This window comes from Drosophila navojoa, chromosome X, assembly GCF_054131105.1.
Source record: "Drosophila navojoa isolate 15081-1374.11 chromosome X, UAZ_NAV_1.0, whole genome shotgun sequence".
In the NCBI taxonomy this organism is placed as follows: domain Eukaryota; kingdom Metazoa; phylum Arthropoda; class Insecta; order Diptera; family Drosophilidae; genus Drosophila; species Drosophila navojoa.
Window position 1 is genome coordinate 19,607,703 of NC_142895.1, and position 21,726 is coordinate 19,629,428.

The following is a 21,726-nucleotide window of genomic DNA, read 5'->3' on the forward strand; positions in this document are numbered from 1 at the left end:
TCACGACCGTCACTTGGCAGCACTTTATCATGCAATTACAAGTGCGAAACGTTTCGCAGGCGGCACTTGGTAAGGGAAAATGTGGGCGTAACAAACAGCACAGCAACAGCAACGGAGACAAGAACAACAACAACAGCTACAATGGCATTATTCTTGCCATATCGATACACAAATTGCTTTACATTCTATCAATCAAGCTGCCCCATCTGATTAACACTTGGCACACCCAAGCGTTCCATTGTTCTTGCTGCCCGGATAGCTGATAGAGAACTTGGCAAAAAACAAAAGAGAAAGAGGAAGAGGAAGCAGAGAAGAGCATGCTTACTTCACTAAGCCGCAGCTCACATACTCTTATCGAGCTGATTGAGGCTTATGGCAGCCGCGTTGACTTGACTAACTGCAAGGAAAGCTGAAAATCTCGCACAGCATCAACAACGCAGCCACAGCAGTCTAGCCCCGACCCATGCTGGGGTACCTCATTTTGCGGAATGGCCACTTGGCAGGGTATACGAAAATGTGTCCCGCCAAGCGGCGCTCATCAATAATTTGATGGCAATTTCTCGCATCTCATATTGATGCATGGCAATTTGTATGGATTTTCCAGGTATTTCACCTCAAGATAAACGAATCGCCCAAGATTCGAACTGTGCCAGTTTCCACTAGCCCGCTAGACCCCCAGCCTGCTTACCTGCCCACGTGTCCGCCTTTGGCTCCAGCGGCTGTCACGCGTACAGCGTTTTGTTCCTTTTCTTTTTTTTCCATCTATTTTTCCACTTTCTTTTTTTTTTGCTCTTGCTTTATTCTTTTGTCTTAACGGCTTCTTGTTGGCGTTGCTAAACGTGTCAATAGACCTGTGCTAAGTATGGCACTGCATCCGCCTCCGCCCACACAACTTGTTCTCTTTTTGGTTTCTTCATTTCTTTCTCTTTCTATTTTTTTGCATACTTAAAGACACTCACTAAAATAATAACAGAAAATCTGAAGCCTCCGGCAGCGATTCTCCAAAGGAAAGCGTGAACTTGTCGCATATGGGCGGCGCGGCAGGCGGATTGGGCCAGGTGTGTCAGGCTGGCCAGGTGGGCTCAGTAGCTACCTAAACTGTGCTTTCTCTGTTATTTTTAGCTTAACTCATATTATTTTATTTGATACTATTTGGTTTTCATTTATTTGCATGTCACACACATACGCAGACACACGCATGCACACACACGCATGCACACTTGTATCGAAACACTCATGCACTCACACACGAGCCAAAGAAAACAACAAAAATTGACAACGGCAAATAGAACAAAAACATTTTGACAGCACAACGGAGCGACAGACACGCAGGCCGGCAAATAAGAGCGAGTGAGAGAGCGAGAGAGAGAGTGAGTGAGACAGTGATAGAGGTATAAATTATGCGAAGTATTAAGTAAGAGAAGAGGAGGCAGAGGTAAAGGCGATGGCAAAGGCAAAAGCAGACTGAAAGGTAGAGGCAGAGGCAGAGGCAGAGGCACAGGCAAATGCAGAGGCATAGACAGAAGAAGAGGCAGAGGCTGAGTGAGCTTTAAACAGGTGAGAAATATAGTGGCAATCCCGTCAAAGCGATGCCAACATCAACTTCAAAGGAACAAACGAAAACTGAGAAAACGTTAACTGAGAGAAGAGTTTGCTCTTGCATTTCGCATACATTCAATAAATATACAAAAACAACAATTTCATATATAGTAAAAATACAAATATGTTTGCAATGTATTATTTGCATATTTAAAATGGATAAAATTGCAAATTTATAATAACTAAAAAAATAAATAACATATTATAAGCCTGGAACGAACTAAAATTGAAAATAAATATTTCAATTAGTGAAACTATAAGCCTCATATACCTCTTTAAGCCAATTGTAATGCTATAACTAAAATTAGAATTGATAACTAGATCCACATAAATGTGGAAAAAAAAAGTAAATACTAATTAAAGTTTAATAAACCTTCTATTAGCTAGTTGTGTGGTCAGACCGACGCTTAATGTGGGATGAAAACAATTTAGTGTATGCCACATATGTACGTACATGTTTCAGTGTGTGCGTGTGTGTGTGTTTGTTTGCGATGCAGCGAAAAATCTACATAAATTAGTTTGGTTCGCCAGGCATGAGGCAGGCAATGGCGTAATTTTATGTAAATTTCATTTAAAAACTGTTCTGCAACTGCAAAACAATCAACAACAACAACAACAGCAAGTTGCATGTGGCATGTGGCATGTGGCATGCAGCATACGCCATGCGGCGATATGTGAGACACGCGTTTGCATACAAGCAAAATAAACCTGGGCCTGTGCTTGTATTAACCTGCTAGTTATTAGCTGTGGCTGACTGTGTGTGTGTGTGTGTGTGAGTGGGTGGGTGGGTCGGTTGGTTATTTGTGTGGCTGTGGCTGGCCGTATGAATATATGTAATTGCCAGCTTACATCTGCTTATCAGCTGGGCGAAAGCAGAGCACAATTTAAATCACTTGTACCTTCTACTCTCTCTCTCTCTCTCTCTCTCTGTCTCTTCTACTCCCCCTCTCTCTCTCTCTCTCTTGCTCTCTTTTCTCTCTCCGCCCCTATATTATTTGATACATATTCGTTTTTCATGCTACAATTTGCATTTATTTTTCAATACTTGCTGACAGAATAACAACAGTAACTTCTGCTGCTTCTGCTCCCTCTCTCCCTCTCTCTCTTTCTCTCTCTCTCTCAGTCCCTTGCGTGCTCTCCACACTGAATCGCTGAGATTGTTGTTAATATCGCAATTTGCTATTGCACTGCCAGCAGCCATTGGCCTGCCATCATTAACATCTTCGGCATTCGCATTCATTTCGCCAAGACGCTGACAGGACGTCAGCGCTTAGCCCAGCCCAGCCCAGGCCAAGCCAGGCGGGCAGCAGGACGATAATATCCTGGCGCTGACAGTCAGCAGCAGAAAGCAATCGAAATATTTCAAATACCCAATACAAATAGTAGTTGAATTTACATTTGCTCGCCGTCTTTCACTCAGCTTGACTTACATACATTTGTCTCATTCATCGTTTCATTGGAAAATTAGTTATTATTATGGCTTTTCCACGAACCCGCTTCTCTGCCATTATTTACTATTTACAGTATAACTGTAGTGACATTTTGTCATGAAAATACGCCATTCATAATTCTTTTTCGGCGAATTTATGCCTCTGTTGATTTCACTCAGCATGACAACCAATTCGCGGTTTTTTTTCCTTCGTTCCGAAAATTGTATTTAAGAGTTTTTCTCAGATTTTGTGCTCTGGCTGCTGTAAACTAATTTGAAATTTCATTCGCATTTTCGAATGTGTTTTGGTTATTGGGAATTAATATAATATGACTTAAAGTGAACGAATTTGTTGCTCTGCCAACTTTTGTCGGTTTTGTTTGACGTTGCATTCTTATATGGAGGCTGCAGTGGAACTGAAATGTTTCATCCTAAAGGTATTACTACAACTACTTTGAGACTCTATTAGATAGAGCTAGAGTTACTAAACTTCATGCCTTAAGAGTTTGTGCCATTCAATAGCTGCCCTTATCTATAATATATATCACCTTCTATCTGGTAAGGCAGCTCTAATTATTATGGGATTACCTGCTTAGCTTTTTATATTTATAAATAATGGAAAAGATAATTAAAATATGTTGAGCATTATTACTTTTAATTTTCATAAACTTTTTTTTTTTTACTACAACTAAAATGTTGAATTAGTTGCTAAAATCAAAATGACTTCATACATTAATATTAATAAGGCACACAAAAGTTTAGTATTTATTTAGAAATTCAAGCTTGAATTCACATGAATTGCTGAACAAATTTTTCGATTCAATGGAGGCTGCGGGAAATTAGAAAAATATTGTTGCTTACTCATAAACCTAATTAGATTCATTTGTATTGATCTGATGGAAGTTTAAGCAGTAAGACATATAACACAAAAAGTTGCTCAAATGTTATTTATTTTATTCGTTGAGTGACATGATATTGCACTCTTCTAGTATTCATCTCATATTCCATTTCATCTATATTAAATTTTGCTTAGTCTTTCACTGAATACCTCAATTATCTGTAAATATATACAAGTATGCATAGAAGTCAAAGTTCCATGGGAATTTATGACCTTTCACGTGGGTTACACCGCAAGTGGCCAGCCTTGTAGTTGCAGTTGATGAGTGCTTCCAGTAGAACGCTCTTCGCACTTGCAACGACCTTAGCCGTCTCCGTTTTGAGGGCTAACAAAGCCTGCACTTGCGATACTTAAGTGTAAATTGTTAAAATGGTTGCTGCGGATGGCATTGCGGGAAGGAAGTATTTAAAGCCAACAGCAGCGCGCAAAGAAAACCAGTTATAAAGCAGGTGAAATGCCAACAATATGAAAGGGAGAAGGAGCTGCAGTGGGAGCAGGAGCTGTCGAAGGACCTGCTCATAAAAGAGGCAACAAATTTTTTAAAAGCGCCGCGTAGTTGGTTTTCGCCTGCTTCCCTACTTTTCTGCTTATATATACTCTCATTCTTTCTTTCCTTTTTTTTGTGCTTCTTCTTCTTCTTCCTGACAATACAATGTGGCAGCCGGAGGGATTGATGGGCATAATGGCAGCAGCAGGATGGGCAGATAAAGTGTGCGCGTGTGTGTGGGTGTGTGTATGTGTGTGTGGGTGTTGCGGGTGGTGTGGGGGCACGTGGAGTGCTCACTTTTCGAATTGTTGTTCTTGGCTGTTTGCCATTTGTTACGCATACAAAGCGGCCATCATTTGGTGCTTTAGTTTACAGGATCTATAAAATTATCGCAAATGAGGCGAGCGGCGGCAACAATGTAAGTTAGCCACGGCACCACCAGTCACCACCTTCACCCACCGCTGCACCGCTGACCGTTCGGTAATGAAGTAAAACGAAGCCAACAATAACAGGGAAATCGTTTTCACCGGATGAGATCATAAAAATGCATTTACCCATAGCTTTTCCTCTCGCTTGTTTGTTGTGTTTATTTTTCCAGAGATCGCATTAAATAGGGAAAAAAGGAAAACAATGTAAATGATAAATTAAATACAACTGAAAGTGCTGGCAAATATATAACAATAAATAAAATGTAGAAAAGAATTAAAATAGGTAAAATTTAGAGACGTATTCAAGTGAGAAGTATTTAAGTCTTTCGATTTATTAAAGTTATCAAAGCAGTTTCATATGCTGGAATTATATTTCTAGAGTGGATAGATGCCATTACAAAATACGTATGAAATGCAAATTTATATAAGTACTATCGATTGGGCACATTCATATGCCTATATAGGCTGGGCTATTAATGTAAATCAAGTATAAATCATGTACATCATAATAATCGAAGCATTCTCCAAAATAATGTATTTCTCAATAGATTCACTCAACTCGACTAGGTGATACCCACATATACATATATCTAAAATTAATAGCGCTTCAGGTTAAAAAAGGCAAGCTATCGATTTTTATCGATACAGCCAATGAGGTATCGAAAAACATCAATTATACGTAAATATATATTTAATACCTTCAAGTTCTTAACCTTTGCTGTTCGAGAAGGGCTGGGGAAGATCGACTGATTTCGTCGATCTGATCAAGAACTATCTATATCTATACTATATGAGGCTTGTCAAGCTTCCCTCTGCCCGTTACATACTTCATAACAAAACTAATATACGCTGAATTCTCATGTTGTATGAGTTTTGGCAAGCAATTGAGAATTTGTACGGAATTTGAATTAAGTAGTATATATTTTTATAATTTATTTTTGTATTCATTTATATTTATATTACATTTTTACAAGTGCACACATATATAATGTAAATATATCTCTATGAATGATTTTGCTGTTTAATAAAAAATCATATAACTCATTTTTTTTCACAATTCTCATTATATTCCACTCGACATTTACTCTGTTGGAATGAAGGCTATGTTGTTGTGGTTGTTGTTGTTGTTTTACACACATTTTGCATAGAGTGGATAAATTAGCCATTGGGGAATTAACATGCTTAAGCAAAGATTTTTTTGTTCTTTTTTGTTTAATGCAGCTCGTTAATATCTGTTGTCAGACCCATTAACTGTTTCATATTTATGCGCAATTGAATGTGACCAACACACACACACACACACAGACACCAATACACAAAAGAAAAGAAAGAATGAGAGAGCCACTTAATGAATTTGTGGGCAGAACATGGCAGCTCGACTAACTGACTGGGGTAATCAGTGTGCGCCGAGCGGAGCGCTAGAGCGTATATCACTGCCAGCTAAAAAGCTAATCAGCTATTAGTGGGCCGCACAAAATATTGCACATACGCCCCGGAGGCGTGCAGGGGCTGGTAGACAAGCGTGTGCCGCTGCCCCTCGGAGTTGGCCACAAAAACCCGAATCTACTTTGCTTGAGCTGTGGGCTTGGCACTTTTTACACACTTAACTCAATTTGCAGTGCTGCGCATAGCAGGCCCAGTGGACTGGCCTGGGCTGGCCTGGGCTGGGCTGGGCTGGCCAGTGGGCAGATCTGCTGCTGGCAGCTTTGCTTGGCCAGTTGGCACCTTGACGCTGGCGGAAGGGGGCGGGTGGGTGTGGAAATGCCAAGGGAGCCGAGCTAGCGGCAGCCAGCACGGCAAAGGTATAGAAAATTATTGCTCAACGGAAAACAATTATTTCGTGCCGGTTTCTGGCATACTATTAAACCGAGACCGGCCCAGTGGGGCCAAATGAGGGCGTGCAATGAGGCTCACAGGAGTACGGAGTCCGTGTGTGTGTGTGTGTGTGTGTGCCGGTGTGTCGTGTAATCTAAATATTGCCGTGACTCGATGCACTGCTGGCTGCTTGCTATTAAATTGCATTTGCCCAGAGGGCGGCAGCTATTTGGGTTATCGACACGGCTGACTCGCCAACTTGGCTAGCTGAAAACTAATGGAAAGAAACTCTATGTACATACATATATGTATTTTATAGCACATAGAAATATAATATGCATATATAAATATATATGAGGAGAGAGAGAGAGAGATATATATATACTTGTCGAGCATCTAAATCTAAATGCAATTTGTAGCTTCGTTTGCTCGATTGCTAGTGCTTTATATGCCATACCTCTGCCTCTCTCTCTCTCTCTCTCTCTCTCTCTCCTCCACCCCTTTCTCCTTCTCTCTCTCGCGCTGCCTGCGTGTGAACCACATCAAACATATCCATGTCATTGAACCAACGTAATAAAGCCAAGAACTAGTCGGCGCCAGTTGAATTAGGTGTGAAGGCATCAATTGCGCTGATGGCATACAAATTGAGCTTCGTCTTGAGGGGGAGGCGGTGGAGGAGGGAGGTCTAAGAGAAAATCGTATAAATTCCATTTAAGTAAACAGACTTAAATCACAAGCAGCAATACAATTTGTGTCGCATGTCATATGCGGAGGCATAGCACAATATGTATTTGGCTTTTCAGCTTTTTGAGTTTTCGTGCCAATAAAATATCATTAGGAAACGAGGCAATTATAATGTGAAGGCATTTAATCTTCGTTAAAGTGGGCATGTTAGCTGCGTGTACATATATTCGTATACCTTTCGTTTTTGTTGTTGTTGTTGTTGTTGTTGTTTTTTTTTTAGTGATTTAGTTTGACTGGGATTGTGCTTGCTGCCATGCCGCTGGCCACATGGCGTATGTGTGATATTTGGTAATGGCCTGTAATTAAGCATCACGTTCCTCCACCCAGCTGCCTGCTGCCTGCCTGGCAAATGTATGTTCTTGTTGTTCTTATTGTTCTTGTTGTTGGTAACGCCTGCGAGCGGCTTCCGTTTGTTGTTTGGCTGCGAAACATGAAACTCTAATTACCAGGAAAAAGAGGCTACCCGAAAAAGAAACACGGAACAGGAACAGCAAAAAAAAAACAAAGCAAAAACAAAAACAAAATGACGAAATAAAAATAAAATAAATAAAAAAAAGAAGCATATGTATATTTATATGTGCGTGTGTGTATGTGCGTGTATGTGGCATAGGTAGCACGCACTCACATACTCACACCTGTTTGGGTTTCCCGAGGCCAAGCACGTGGGTCGTCATTATGCAAACGGAACGACGCAAAACGTGAACAGGAGCTGGGCCGGGGACAAGGCCGGGGGTGACATGAGGTTAAGGATAAGCAACTGGCTGGCATTTAAGTAGGAACCGTTGTAGCCGATCCTTGGCTCGCTCCCTGGCTGTGGCTCTGTTCAATTATACGGCTTCGCTTGTCATTATAATTTTCCTAATGTTCGGTCAGCAAATGTGTGTGCGGAGCGAAAGAGAGAGAGGGTGGTGTGTGGGTGTGACTGAAAAGTATGGTTAGATCGTTGAGGGGCTGCTGATAATATTATTTTGCCATAAGCAGCCACTCGTAAATGTTTAATGTGCAGTTAGTTTTCCTCACTAATGTCTAATGACGCTAAATTGTCGCTGATGCGTGAGTGAAAGGGTTCACAAACAGCAGCTGCCTGGCATAAAATATGCAATAGGGAAATTACATACACTTATGCTATGTGTGTGTGTGTGTGTGTGGGCGTGGCAGTAGACTTATTTATGCCATTTGTTAGCTTTTTAATGTCGGCTGCTGCGCAACGTAAATATATGCTCGAGCCCAACAAATGTCTGCACTCGACACTTGAGAGTTAAATACGTACATATATACTAGATATTTGAGCTCTTTTCACATTTGTATTCATTTATAATTAGCAATCGTCAGATCTAACTGTCTCAAGTACTAAACTCTAATAAATATTTCTTGAAACTTTGATAGTTTTGATTCTTACTTATTCTCATATTTCTTGTCACCTTTTATTGACCCATAAAAATATCTTATATTTAATTAATTTCTGTTTGCATTTAGTTGCCAGAAAAGCAGCCAAAATTTCAACACTTGTGATAAATTGTTGCAGCATTTTCATGTGTTGCTTGTGAACAGACTTTGTATACTTTGACTGTGCATTCGTCTGGCTTCGGATTTACTTGGGCTTGCTTAAGCCAAAGAATTTTCAGCATCCCTTGACAAAGACATAAAAGTTGACTCGGCTTCAGCCAATTGGCTGCAATAGAATTTCAAGTAGCAATAAATTAATTTCCAGCCAGTTGACTAGACTCTCCTGGCCATTGTCACGGCTCATGTTTGGCTTTTTGTATAAAGCTTCAATTGACACTGGATTCGTCAGCAAAATTAACATCATCTGGAATTGGTCGCGACATTTTGCATATGCATTTCGCGCTATTTGTAATATAAATACATTTGCCTCGAATTCGTGGACCGCTGTAATTCGCTGCACGCAGAAGTCGCATTACGTTCGTTTACAAACACTATATAATTGCATTTCAGCTCACTGTCACACACTCGCTGAACAAATTTGCGCTGTAATCCCTCGAAATCAGCTCAAGTTGCATATTCAAATGAAAGCCAAAAGCAGCGTGTGAAAGCAAGCCGTAAATCGCTTCACATTTGCAATGCAGCTGAAATCCTAACTAAATATGATTGAGATGCAAATAAAAACAAGTGGAATTTTCTGCATATTTTTCGTGCTATTTTCGTGCTGGTCTCTGGACGAGGGCGTTATTAATGCTGCGCTCCTGTAATCCATTTGGCTGCCATTGTTTTTACATCTCTCTATGTGCGAGTGGGTGGCCTAGCCGTGTCAGTGTGTGAGAGAGACAGAGAGTGCGGAAGAGTGGGTGATTTGTGCTGCGCTGATGATTTATTTGCCCGCCTCCCAACAGCAGCTCTTAGCTTTTATTTGTAACTACAGTTATTTTTAAAATATGCATTTTGACTTGGATTTTTTTATTTTATTTTATTGATTTTATTTAATGTTAAAATATATATATATTTTTTTTATTTTGTGATTTTTATTCAGTTTATTTTAATTAAATTTAAAATATATATATAATAGTATTTTTTTTCTGAGAAAATCATTTTTTGTAAATTGACGTTCATTAATATATTTTGTATGTAAATTAAAAAAAGAGGCATACAAAAAATAGTGAAAAATACAATATTTAAATAAAAATATAAATTCAATATCTTTCTTTTTTCTTGCATTATTTATTAATTTTTTTTTTATAATTTTTTTATTATTATATATATTTATTTTGTTAAATATTTTTTTTATTTATTTTTATTTTTGTATTGATTTATTAATCTATTGTTTTGTTTTTCTCTGTTTGGAAATACTCCCAGGTTATTATTCTTCTACCTGAATGACATCTTAAGCATACATCAATTAAATATATTTTTTTTGAAGACTGCCCAGCAAACAAAGTTTAGGCGAAGAAAGCGAATACTATATAGACTTTAAGTCAATATTTGGTTCAATAAGTGTGAGCTGAAGATGGTATCATAATACTTGAGCACCTAAAGTATATCTGCATGCTGATCCCCATATAGATAAGATGTACTGAGGCTGCAGTAGACTCAGCTAAACTCGGATCAACTTCAGTGTGTGCTCGGCACAGGGTCTGACAGTCACGCCCACACACAGTTGAAGTTTCTTTCGCCTGTGCTCCTGTGTGCAGGGCATGCACTGGATAATTAAAAATACACGCAGAGAACTGTAAAAAATCAGCTGCACGCTTTTAGGCAGGGGCGTATGCTAAATAGTTGTTTGTTTGCCATTGCTGTTGCTCGTTGCTGGTTGTTGGTGCTCTTATCTGTGAGCGGGTGGAGCAGCTCAAGAGCCGTGCTGCGTTGCACTGGCGTTGGCAAAAAGGAAATGGTAATAAAACAATAGCAGAAAAAACGGAGCAAAATATTTGCGTGTGGCAAGTGCAAAGGCAGTGGAAGAGAGAGAGAGAGAGAGAGAGGGAGGGAGGGCGTGTGCGAGGAGCAGCAAATTAAATGCTCTGCGTGGGCCACTTCAGATTCATTCAGACAAACTGTAAACACACTCGAGACTTCAAAGCGAAATCGAATTAGCCAAAAAATTCACAGAGGCACAGGGATTTTCTTTCTCTTTTTCCCCCCTTTTGGTTTGGCCTTAAACAAACTCGATATGTGAAATGCTCTTCTGCTCTTAGCATTTTACACGTCCAGCGTGCAGCTCAAGCAAATAATGCTCACATCATCTGCTGAGGACATGAACGAACAACACTACAAATTTGCAGCATTCCTTTGTGGCTGCTGTGAGGCCAACAATATCCGAGCGGATTGATTGTGCTCTGCTATTTACGCTGTCACCGTTTGGCTAGTTGTCATGGTAGCAGCAGGTGCTCCCAGCGCGACAGAGAGAGAGATAGAGAGAGAGAGAGACAGGTGGTGCTAGTAGGTGGAAGTAGTTCAAGTCAATATCCAGCAGCAGAAGCTGACCAAATTTAAGTAAACTCCTTTGATAGCCTCACGATGGGCAATTCAATTCGATTGCACCCAAGCATAACTCTTAACTAAACAGCTTTAGACTGGCCCCAGTTACTAACTTCCTTACCCGTGCCTGGACTGCCCCCGCCAGGTGTGCCAAAGACAAATGTGCCTTTGCCTTTGGGGTTTTTTTTTTTTTTTTGGGGGCACGTTACATTGATACAGTCGACTCTATATATACATACATACATACAATATATAAGGGCACGTATTTTTTATCTTGACTCTGGCCAAATGGGCGTGGTTTTGGCGTCTGCTTGAGTCGCTTAGCTTTGTGGCTTGCATGCAAATTTTATGTTTTAATAACAAGTCTCTGGCATGCAAGCGGCGCATATTTTATGCCAATTGCCGTGCCACGCTCCAGGCCAACAAAAACAACAGTTACAGAAATAAAGAAAGGGAAGAGCAAGAAGAAGAAGAAGGAGAAGGTTAGCTGAAAAAAAAAGAAGGAAAAGAATAAAGTAAAGGCACAGAAGCAGCAGCACGCCCAATGCCACGCCCACAGTCAGCCTAAGGGATTTCGTTTTGTCTTCGCTTTTGGGTTTTACCTGCGTGGCTTTGTGTGTATATATATGTGTGTATGTGTGGGAGTATGTGTGTGTGTGTGTGGCTGCCCCAAAGCTGCTTATTTTTTAACCAAGCTCTCTGCCCTGTAAATCAGTCACGCCCATATTTGCTTAACCGTAAACACACCTGCCAACCGTTGCCCCGCCCCTTTGCCCCTTCACTTTTCACATGCTCTGCGCTAATTAAGTTTGATTTGTTCCCAATTGTTGCAAACATTAAACTTGCCCCAATTTCCCAGTAGTTCTTGCAAATTTATAAGTAAATACATATATGCATATATTTATATTTATATATGCGCCTTTGTATATGCATGCATGCATGCATGTATTCCCCTGCCATGCAAATTGAGCGATGCGTGCCGCATGCGAGTCAAATGTAAATGCAAATGCGACTGCGACTGCGAATGCAAATGCTGCATAAAATATGATCGCCACAATTATTCGTGTCCAGCCAGCGACAATGTTGCAAGTGCCACATTCGTCGTCAGCCATTGTGATTGCTGTGCGGCGTGCTGCCTCCCGCCTCCCGCCTCCCGCCTCCTGCCATCCGCCTCCTGCCGGCTGCTGGCGCCTGACAATTGCCAGCGTTAAGTCCGCTTTCGTCTTAATAATGCACACTCACTCATTCAAAAGCATTAAGAGCAGCAGGTAGAATAAGAGCGCAAGAGATGCAGACAGACAGCGCCTATGGGCGCATGAGTGTGAGCGAGACAGCAATGTTCTATAGCCAGGTACATATGCATGTTAACACTACTTTATTGAGCTCGTTGGCAAAGTCGTTTTTATTTAAACAAAACATCGCTCAGCAGCTGCGTATCCCTAGCTTAGCTAGTTAGTTAGTGAAACTGTCTAACTAGTTGGTTATTTAATTAGAATTTTTATTGACTCGCATTGCGCAGCATGCATTGATTCATCAGCTTCTTGTATATTCAATTAAAATCATCATATAATATTAATTTTATTTTATAATATTTTTTTTATTATCAACATTATTTTATAATTTTTTTTTATTATTATCAATATTGTTATTTTCTTATTATTAATTATTTTATTTTATATGTGTTTTCATATATATTTTTTTAAATTTTTTCATAATTTCATTCACTGTTTTACTATATTTTAGCACACTGTGCCACGCCTTGCCCAGTTGTTGAGATTTGAGTTTTAATTTCCGCTTTTGATACTTTCCAATTGTTGTTATAACTGACTTTAGTGGTACTAGCTATATTTTCAGTTGATGTAGGCGTGGTCAGCCACCTCACGCTATTCTACTTATATACAAAAATTCCCTAATTTTTCATTCTTTGTTCGCTATTTTTATTCAATTGCAACATTTAAAAACTAATAAAAAAAAGCCAAAAAAAAAAGGGAGTTGTTAAAAAAAAAGAGCTCAACTGCTTAACAGTGCTTGATGATGGTGCAGTTGACCTCGTAGTGGCACATGGCCTTCCTGCTGCCATTTTTGGGATTCAGTGAGTAGACGGTGCCGATCACCGTGTAGATCGCATTCGGTTGGTACATGAACTTCAGTATGGAGGTGTCGGGCGGCACCTGGATGACGTTCATCGTGTAGATGCCGCGCTTGAGGGGGCAGTCGAGGCTCATGTTGCTGCCGCCGCCCGATATGATCAGCTTGGCTGCATTATTCCAGGCATTCACGCGTCGTATGTATTTCCAAAAATCACATGTCTTGATCGTCGAATTGTAGATTGTACGAACCGTGTCCGATCTCATGCCATTGCGGCGCTTGCTCGGATTCTGAATGAAGATCAAATGCCATTGCGGCACGGGCACATCCTCGAGCACCGTTGTCACCGATGACATCGAATTGTTGCGCTCATGCAGTTTCATTTCGAGCTTATAGGTGGGCGTGTCCCAAGAGCTGAAGCTTAGCAGTTTCATGTAATAACAGTACTAAAAGAAACAGAAAGAGACAGAGCAGGAGAGAGAGGGAGAGAGTTGAGCAAACTGAGCATATACTAGATTTAAATTATTTAATATATATAAATTTCATTTATAACTAAATATTAATTGAAATAAAAGTCTGCTCACAGTAGCCAAATCAATTTCTAGCTGTTAGCAGCTTCAATCTAAATAATCCCCTCCAATTCCTTTTGGCCTACCACACCAAGACTCACCTGCTGAGCCAGCTGGACAATGGCCAACAGTATCAGAGATCGCAGCACACGTCTATTGCAGTTCATAATGTACAGCGAACTGTTCCAGTTTGCAGTCGGCTCTGTTTCAGTTTGGTCTAATGATTTTTAAAGTGATTTCTGATGCCGTTAATCATATAATATTTCATATGACGCACCCTTCAAATGTCTCACTCATCATGGGCATAGCCATTAAAAAAGTTAATGAAAAATATGTGCATATGTATGTGCGAAAAGGCAGCTTTACAAAATACAATTATAGCATTTGAGCCCTCACATAAAAAAAATAAAAATAAAAATAAAACACACACACACACACATAACGACAGATCTCTGTGACAGATTTTACATGGTCTTTATTTACTTGGGTCCTCAGTCAACAACAACAACAACAACAACAACAACAACAACCATAATCCGATTCAAGCTGTTAACAACATTTTTGGCTTTTACAGTGGTCGAGGCGGGGCAATGGAAATTTGTTTGCTTATCAACATCATCATCATCATTAGAGCTGCTTTACAGTTGTGCAACAGTAATTGTTAAACTTTTATTGTTGATTTAGCTAATTAGCTTTGGCATACAACTGGTTGGCTAACTGGCTGGCGAGCTGGTTAACTGGCTGCCTCACTAGCTGCTAGCTGAGATGCCGCATCTCGAACATGTATCCGTAACAGTAACAGATTTCTCCCACACACACGCATGCATACATATATCCGTTATGCTTTATCCGGTTTCCGGTTTTCTGTTTGTATTGCTGGCATCCAACTGGGCTCGAGCATGCAAAGTGTCGGCTGCTGTGACACCGCAACAACAGCCGCAACAAGCATAACAACAATGACCGCTTCCAGCTATCCAATGTCCTTTGTTGATTGACACACACACACACGCACGCACGCATCCTCATCCACACCCACACACACTCACACACATATAGACGCACATTCCGCTTCGCTTCAATTCTCATATTTACTTACGGGTTATTTTCCAGCAAATATTTGCATTGCTTACCCGCAGCGTCTATAGCATTGGCTTTTCACAATTTACATTTTGCCCATTTTCCTGCGCGACTCAACATTTTCCCACAGTAGTCCCTAGCCTACTTTTGCTGATGCCTCTGTCGGGCTGGTTGTTAGCTTTTCGCGTTTAACAGTTGCACAACAACAATTACGTGTGCCTCTTACACTCCCCCCTCCCCCCCTCCCCGTCGCCACGTGTTTGATTTATAATACAAAGCAACATCATAAAACTGCTTCACTCAATTTTCAATTTTCACACACACTCACACAGATGTGTGTGCAAGAGAGATAGAGCATGCCACAGCACAGTGGTTGCGCTTGTATGGGGAAAGCGGCCAAAAGTACTTCTAGTGGAGATAAAATGATGAAATTTTGTCCAAAATTCTATAAAAATATAATAAGTAATATAGCATGCCTAAATAAGTCGTATAGCCCACCAACACCCTACACCAATACGTAACCTCAACAAAATTTTTTTTCTAATATAACATTAGAACAAAACAGATGATTTATTAAAAATAAATGAAGCAAATAGTAAGAAAATCTAAAATTATCAAGTTCTATGCTTATATTTACATATATTTACTCTTCTAATAATAATTTGAATGTACTGTTCAATAATTTTTTTTTTTTTTTTTTTTTTTGTTTAAGGTAACTTTCTTTGACTCGATGAACAATTGCTTTGGGTATTGATCGGTGGTCACAGCACAATGAAATTGTTTCCTTTTCTTTTAGCCAAATATTTTGATATTGCATTACAGAGAATTTTGTAAGATTGTGTTTTTGCCAAAGAGTTGCGAATCTTTTACAAATGAACGAAATACGCTTTGGCAAATCATCCAGGTCGGCTCTTTTTAATTTCAATGTGTACAAATTCTATCAGTGTCTAGTTTTTCTGCGTTGGTTCCATTTGTTGTGCACCAAAAATCAAAAATATATAGGCGCGTAAAAACACACCTATAAAAATTGTCTACGAAATTCAATCAACCAAATCAAATAAAAACGATTAATTAATAAAAGAATAATCAATTTTCGAATCATATATAACCACAAACGACGAAAAGAGAGACAAAAACAACAAAACATTACGCCAATCAGACGTTTCGCAGGGCACAGCTGACCTTTTATAATGGGAGACGCCGTCACTTTATTTACGTTTATAAATGCATGGGCAAATTTTGGCACCTAAACTAAACACATTTATTACCTTAAAAGTCAGACAAATACGGGGATATAAAACATTTCTGTGGAATTTTGTGGGATCATAACTAAAAGTCCACCTAAACATAAAAAAGACGCTTAAAAACACACATAAAAAGATTAAATCAAACAAATTAATTTCACAATAACAATTTGATTAGTTGACTAGTAATTTTAATTGGAAATTAGAGTAAATACCTTGTACTTCAATATCCATACTAAAAAAATTAATCTGGACCACTTAAGATAACGTCTGACCACTTTGAAATGCAACGCTAAAGTGAAAAAAAGCTTACTGAGCGCATCAGCTGTGCGAAAATGAGCACGTTTTCGGCATTTCAATGCTATTTTTAAAAAGTACCAGTGAAAATCTAGGAAAACCCGGTTTGCCATTAAGAAGTTTGGACATTTACGAGTCAATTTGTGTGGGTTTTGTCAAAATTGGTTGCGATGGGTTTTTTGACTTTTGGCCTATGGGCGCAACCACTGTGCACAGTTTTCTTTATCCACTCTGAACAATGGCAGCCAATGCAAATGGCCGTCGTGTCGTTTGTCTGTTGGTTGTCTGGTTGTCAGGTTCTCTGGTTGTCTGTCTGGTTTGTTGGCCCAGATGATTGGACTCTGCTCTTATTATTGCTATAGCTTTTGTTGGTGCCGTCGCTGCCGCTGCCGCTGCTGATGATGTTTTGCGTAACTTGCTTTTTGGGCTTGGGTTACTTGGGCCATTTGTTTTGCTGCCCTTGCTACAATTTTGTGCCAAAGAGTTGAGCGACTTGCCAGACTTCAGCTGAAAATTGCAAATATCATAAGAGAGAAAAATTGAATCCAATTCATTTTACAGCATTGCATATCGCGTGGTGGCAAAAACTCATGCTATTTATGTAGTATCAGCCGAAAGAGATGTGAATTTTCTTGACGCAAGAGAGAGATATGAATTTGTAAGTTTGATCTATCCCTAGACAAGTTGAACCTTTTGCTGGTGCACCATCTGAGAGAAGGCAGAGTTTGATTAGTTTAGTGTTTAGTTTTAGAGTTATTAATTAACTATTAATTGGAATTCCTGTGGCTTAAGCAAAATATTTCACAGGATTTTTTATACTAGATATAATTACCGAATATCCAGAATTTATTGAGATATATAAGGTGCTTTGCTAACAATGTATAAAGAAAGCTCTAAGAAGCTTTTGTCTAAGCAGCTTTTTTTTTTAATTTCTGTTTACTGGATTGTCTTTATTACTAATATTAATTAAAGTAAATTCAAATTTAAATATTGAAATCTTAGTATATATTATAAAAACTTGAAACCTCTGACAATTTCTCTAATATATTCTCCACTCATGCAAAAATAAATGTATATTTCCAAGAGCATCCGCAGTGTGACCTGAACGCAATCAGCATCTTTTATGGCTATCATGGATTATACGACGCTGCCATCTCGCTCGCACTTTCTCTTTCCTTCTCTCTCTCTGTTACTTACTCTCTTATTCTTGTTCTGGTCGTTTTTTTCTGTCCATTACTTGGATTTGATGGTGTACAGCTTTATTAGGGCTGCCACCCCGAGCGCCATTCATTTTCGAGTGTAAAATTTATCTATTTGGGCTGCTCTTATTTCGCATTTTCGGCTACTGCGCTGCGTCTTTGTGCTTTGCCGCTGCCGTCATTTTTGATTTGTTTCAATAAGCTTTTATGGGCTTTTAGTTGGTCGATTGGCGGCTCAAATTGTTGTTATGTGTTTATTTTGTTGATTCTGCGGCCGGCAAAAATATGTCAACCGAGCGACCGAGCAGGCAGCAACGGCCAATGATGTCAATATATTCGGTATTCCATTTGAGTGCCGTACGGGGGCCAATGCGCCGAAAAGCATGCCACATAAGTGCCAGCCCTAATGCACATCGTTTCGTTTCCACCAACGTCAAGGACTGACACCCCTTTACTGTGCGTCGCGCTGCTCTGTCGCTGCGCGGTTGCTGCTTATCGCTGCATTGCATGGGGGCCTTGAACGTTTTATGATTGCACTTTTCAGCAATAAAATAAAGCATTCACATGCACTAATACACACGCCGACACGCAAGCACACACACGCACAGGCAGCTGCTTACGTCGTCACCATCATCAGCAGCAGCCGCAGGCAATGAGACTTGACACCAATCCTGAAACTTTAATAACCTCAGACAGTGCGCTGCCCAGCGCACATGCAATAAAATGTCTGCTGGCTCATAAAAACCCACCTACTAATGCCCATACCTCATACATATATGATACAGCCACATGGCACACGCTACACGCCGCACGCCCAATGCCCGCATCCTGCAACATTGCCAGCTGCATGGATATGAAAGGCGAGAGAAAGGGAGAGGGAGAGAAAGAGTGAAATAAAGAAACAAAATTCAACCAAGACTGTTTTATGTAGACGCTAGTGTTTGCTCTGTAGACACACTAAATTCTGTTGAATCTATGTGATATTTAGGATTTCCAATTAGATTCCAATTAGACGTGCTCAGCTTGGATAACACAGATCAAACAGTCTCTCGCTGTCCCTCTCTCTCTCCCCCTCTCTGTTATGAGAGAGTCTGATGCAGTCTTTAACCCTATCACAATTGCTTACCAACAACTGTAAGTGGCCAGCCGGGTAGGGTATTAAAGAGCAACAGCATTTCGAGTCTTTGGGGTCAGTGGAGCGGGTGGTGCTGTCAGCTGTCAGCGCGTCGCCAGTGCAGCTCATAAACATGAGGGTCGTCTATATATACATACATACATATATGGAGCAGCTAGTTGAGCACATCAGCACCAGCTCAGCCCCGCCCAGGCAGCCACTCGGCACTGGATTGTTACCCTTCGAGGACGGACGGCGGGCGGACGGACGGGTGGTCGAGCGCTTCGGTCTGTCAGTTGTTGTTTGGACCATCGCGTCATATTTATTTCCAGCCATACGAATGCCTTGACATTGCTTGCATAATTGTCCAAGCTCATCGGGCGTGTTCTCCCAACCGATATCGCTGCACAAATCGCAATGGATTTTATACATGTGCATCGAGCGTCACGTCAGCTAATTGGATGCGAAGCGTTAGCCAGATTGAAGGAGATCATTGAGTTTAGTTTAGTTTTAGCAAGCCCAGGCATTACGTACATTCTTGTTGCGTTGGCCGAGCTGGCGAGCTTTTCAATTATCGTACAATGAAATTATTGAAATTGATTTTCGGAACACTTTGTAATTGCCTGGATAATTGCGAGCTTCGTGCGCCATTGGCTCAAGCCAAGCGTTTAATTGCATATGTGCAGGGCCAATGATGGCCCGGTCTAGTTGGTCCTGGTGCTGGTGCCAGCCATTATCCCATCATTGGCCTGGCCGCATGCGTATCACTGTGCTTGTGTATGTGCATATCTTTATATATGTGCATGTAAATGTATATGTTTGGATATCACGCATTCGCCACGTACGCCACTTCATTACATCAGCCTGTTATTGTTATGGCTGCTGCTGCTGCTGCTGCTGTTGCTGCTGCTGTTGTTGTTGTTGTTGTTTTTCTTATTCTGGTTGCTGCTGCTGTTAAATTCCCGCGTTGCCGTCAAGACAAAACATGGCCCATCAATCTCTGACACTGCCTATGCAAAATTTGCTTTGCGTGCGCGTGAGTGTCTATGCGTCTCTCTCTCCCTCCCTCTCTCTCTCTCGCATACAGTCTGTGTGTATGTTTCCCTGGGGGTAACGCATAGGGCACTCGTAAATTTCATTTAATCACTCGAACCTTCGACTTTGATGTAGTACGTAAAAATATTAAAGTCCAAACTGTCGGACTGTCGGCCATTTAATGGCCAGGTCCTTTGCCACCGACCACGAGCCACCAGCCACGAGCTCCAGTACGAGTGCGAGTGCGAGCCGCACACAATTTATTAGCGCTGCTCATGAGCCAGGTGAAAAATTGGGTCAGCTCTGTGGCAGCGTTGAGCCTCGTCCACTCAACATTGTTGCCATCCACAAGGTCAAATCCGGCTACCGACTCCCAGCGGCTGCCTCTGCGTGGCTGTTGCTCTGGCCTGTTGCTGCGAGTGCAAATTTATGTTGAGATTAATTGCAACAGCCAGTGCAAAATGTGGCAGCAGGCAGCGACTTTAATTAGCAACAAACGTCAACAGGTCTGTGGCAACAAAAAAAAAAATAAAAAAGAAAAGAAAAACTGAAAATAAAAAGGAACGATGGCAGCAGCCACGTGAGCCTCACGGCCCACGGCTGCTAAATGAAGCATTCTGGTTGAATTTTCCATCGCACAGCAGCACTCGCAATTCGTTTCCATAAATTGCCCATTGAAATGAAAATCGCTGCAGTTGCATTGATCAATATGTGATGAGTGCGTGTGGTGAGCCTTGAAAGTAGATTCATTTCACACGCTGCACGAACTGCGCATGGAATATGCATCATCCACGCCCAAACGCTGCAGCAACTTGAACGTATGCCAAGTGTCTCGCACTCGATCGAATCAAAGCGCCATAAAATCTATACAAATTGAAAAATTCAAAGCAAATGCAATTACTTGTTAAATAATCAATCAGAGTCAAAGGCAACTTGACTGCAATAAATTTCTGATAAGAGATGTTGAGAATAGTTGTCCACATATCAAAAATCAATATTTAAATCGAGTTTAAGTCTTCTCGAATATGTTTTCTTTTATTGCCTGGCTAATAAAGCGTACGTAAATGAAATCAATTGGAAAATTTAAGAAATAAATATTTCCTTTTTTGATGTTGCCTAGAGCCTAACGCATTCGGACAGTTGCCTTTCCACTCAATTTCATTCATATTGCAAAACCATCTATTATTCAGACTCTCAAGTGCTTAAGCACATGCTTCTCTCTCTCTCTCTCTTTCTCTATCCCTCTCTTTTTCTTGCTCTCTCTATCTAGAGAGGCAATTGTAATGCTGTGTTTATTACAAAATTGTTCAGAAATTTCCTGTTTGGATAGATAACATGCGGCAACGTGCAATGCATATCAAGTATATTGCTTTAATTGTGATTGTTATCGATTTGCGTAGCATCTGCCAGACGGACGAAAATTGTGGGTCGGCAATGTCTTTTCGTTGGCGAGCCGAGTCGGGGGACAGCTCGGCCATTTGGATTGAGCTGCTGACCAAGGCTTTTTGCAGTAGTCTTTCCAATTACAGCAGCGCTCCTGCCACGCCCAGAGCAGGGCAACGGATTACGTTATGCAAGTTGAAGACGAAAGTAAAACAAACAAGCAAAACTATTTGGCCAAACAAATTGTGTATAAATTGAAAGTTTGCCCACCTTTTTTCGTGTACCAATTTATTGAAGTATTTTATTTTCGGCTGCCATTTGCCAGTGCTGCAAAAAGAGAATGAGAATACGAACAATGCATCCATAAATCCATTTAAAATGTGCATAAAT

At 40.5% G+C, this 21,726-nt stretch overlaps 1 protein-coding gene and 1 long non-coding RNA gene across 2 annotated transcripts in view; one reads left to right on the top strand and one right to left on the bottom strand.

The window, feature by feature from the left end:
* LOC149090691 (uncharacterized) overlaps positions 1-21,726 on the top strand; it is a 93,535-nt gene that overhangs the window by 60,319 nt on the left and 11,490 nt on the right. The window lies entirely within an intron of this gene.
* Positions 13,257-14,364, bottom strand: LOC108656085 (uncharacterized). Its single transcript, XM_018107997.3, has 2 exons — positions 14,089-14,364; positions 13,257-13,864 (listed from the first exon to the last, which is right to left on the bottom strand). Exons 1-2 carry the CDS (start codon positions 14,152-14,154, stop codon positions 13,349-13,351), a joined length of 582 nt encoding a protein of 193 aa, XP_017963486.1. The 5' UTR covers positions 14,155-14,364; the 3' UTR covers positions 13,257-13,348.

What these genes read in the sequence shown, in the direction of transcription:
- LOC108656085 (XM_018107997.3), bottom strand. Translation starts at nt 14,154, where the DNA reads ATGAACTGCAATAGACGTGTGCTGCGATCTCTGATACTGTTGGCCATT. An exon ending in TTGTCCAGCTGGCTCAGCAG is followed by an intron (nt 13,865 to 14,088) that starts GTGAGTCTTGGT and finishes TGTTTCTTTTAG; the next exon opens with TACTGTTATTACATGAAACT.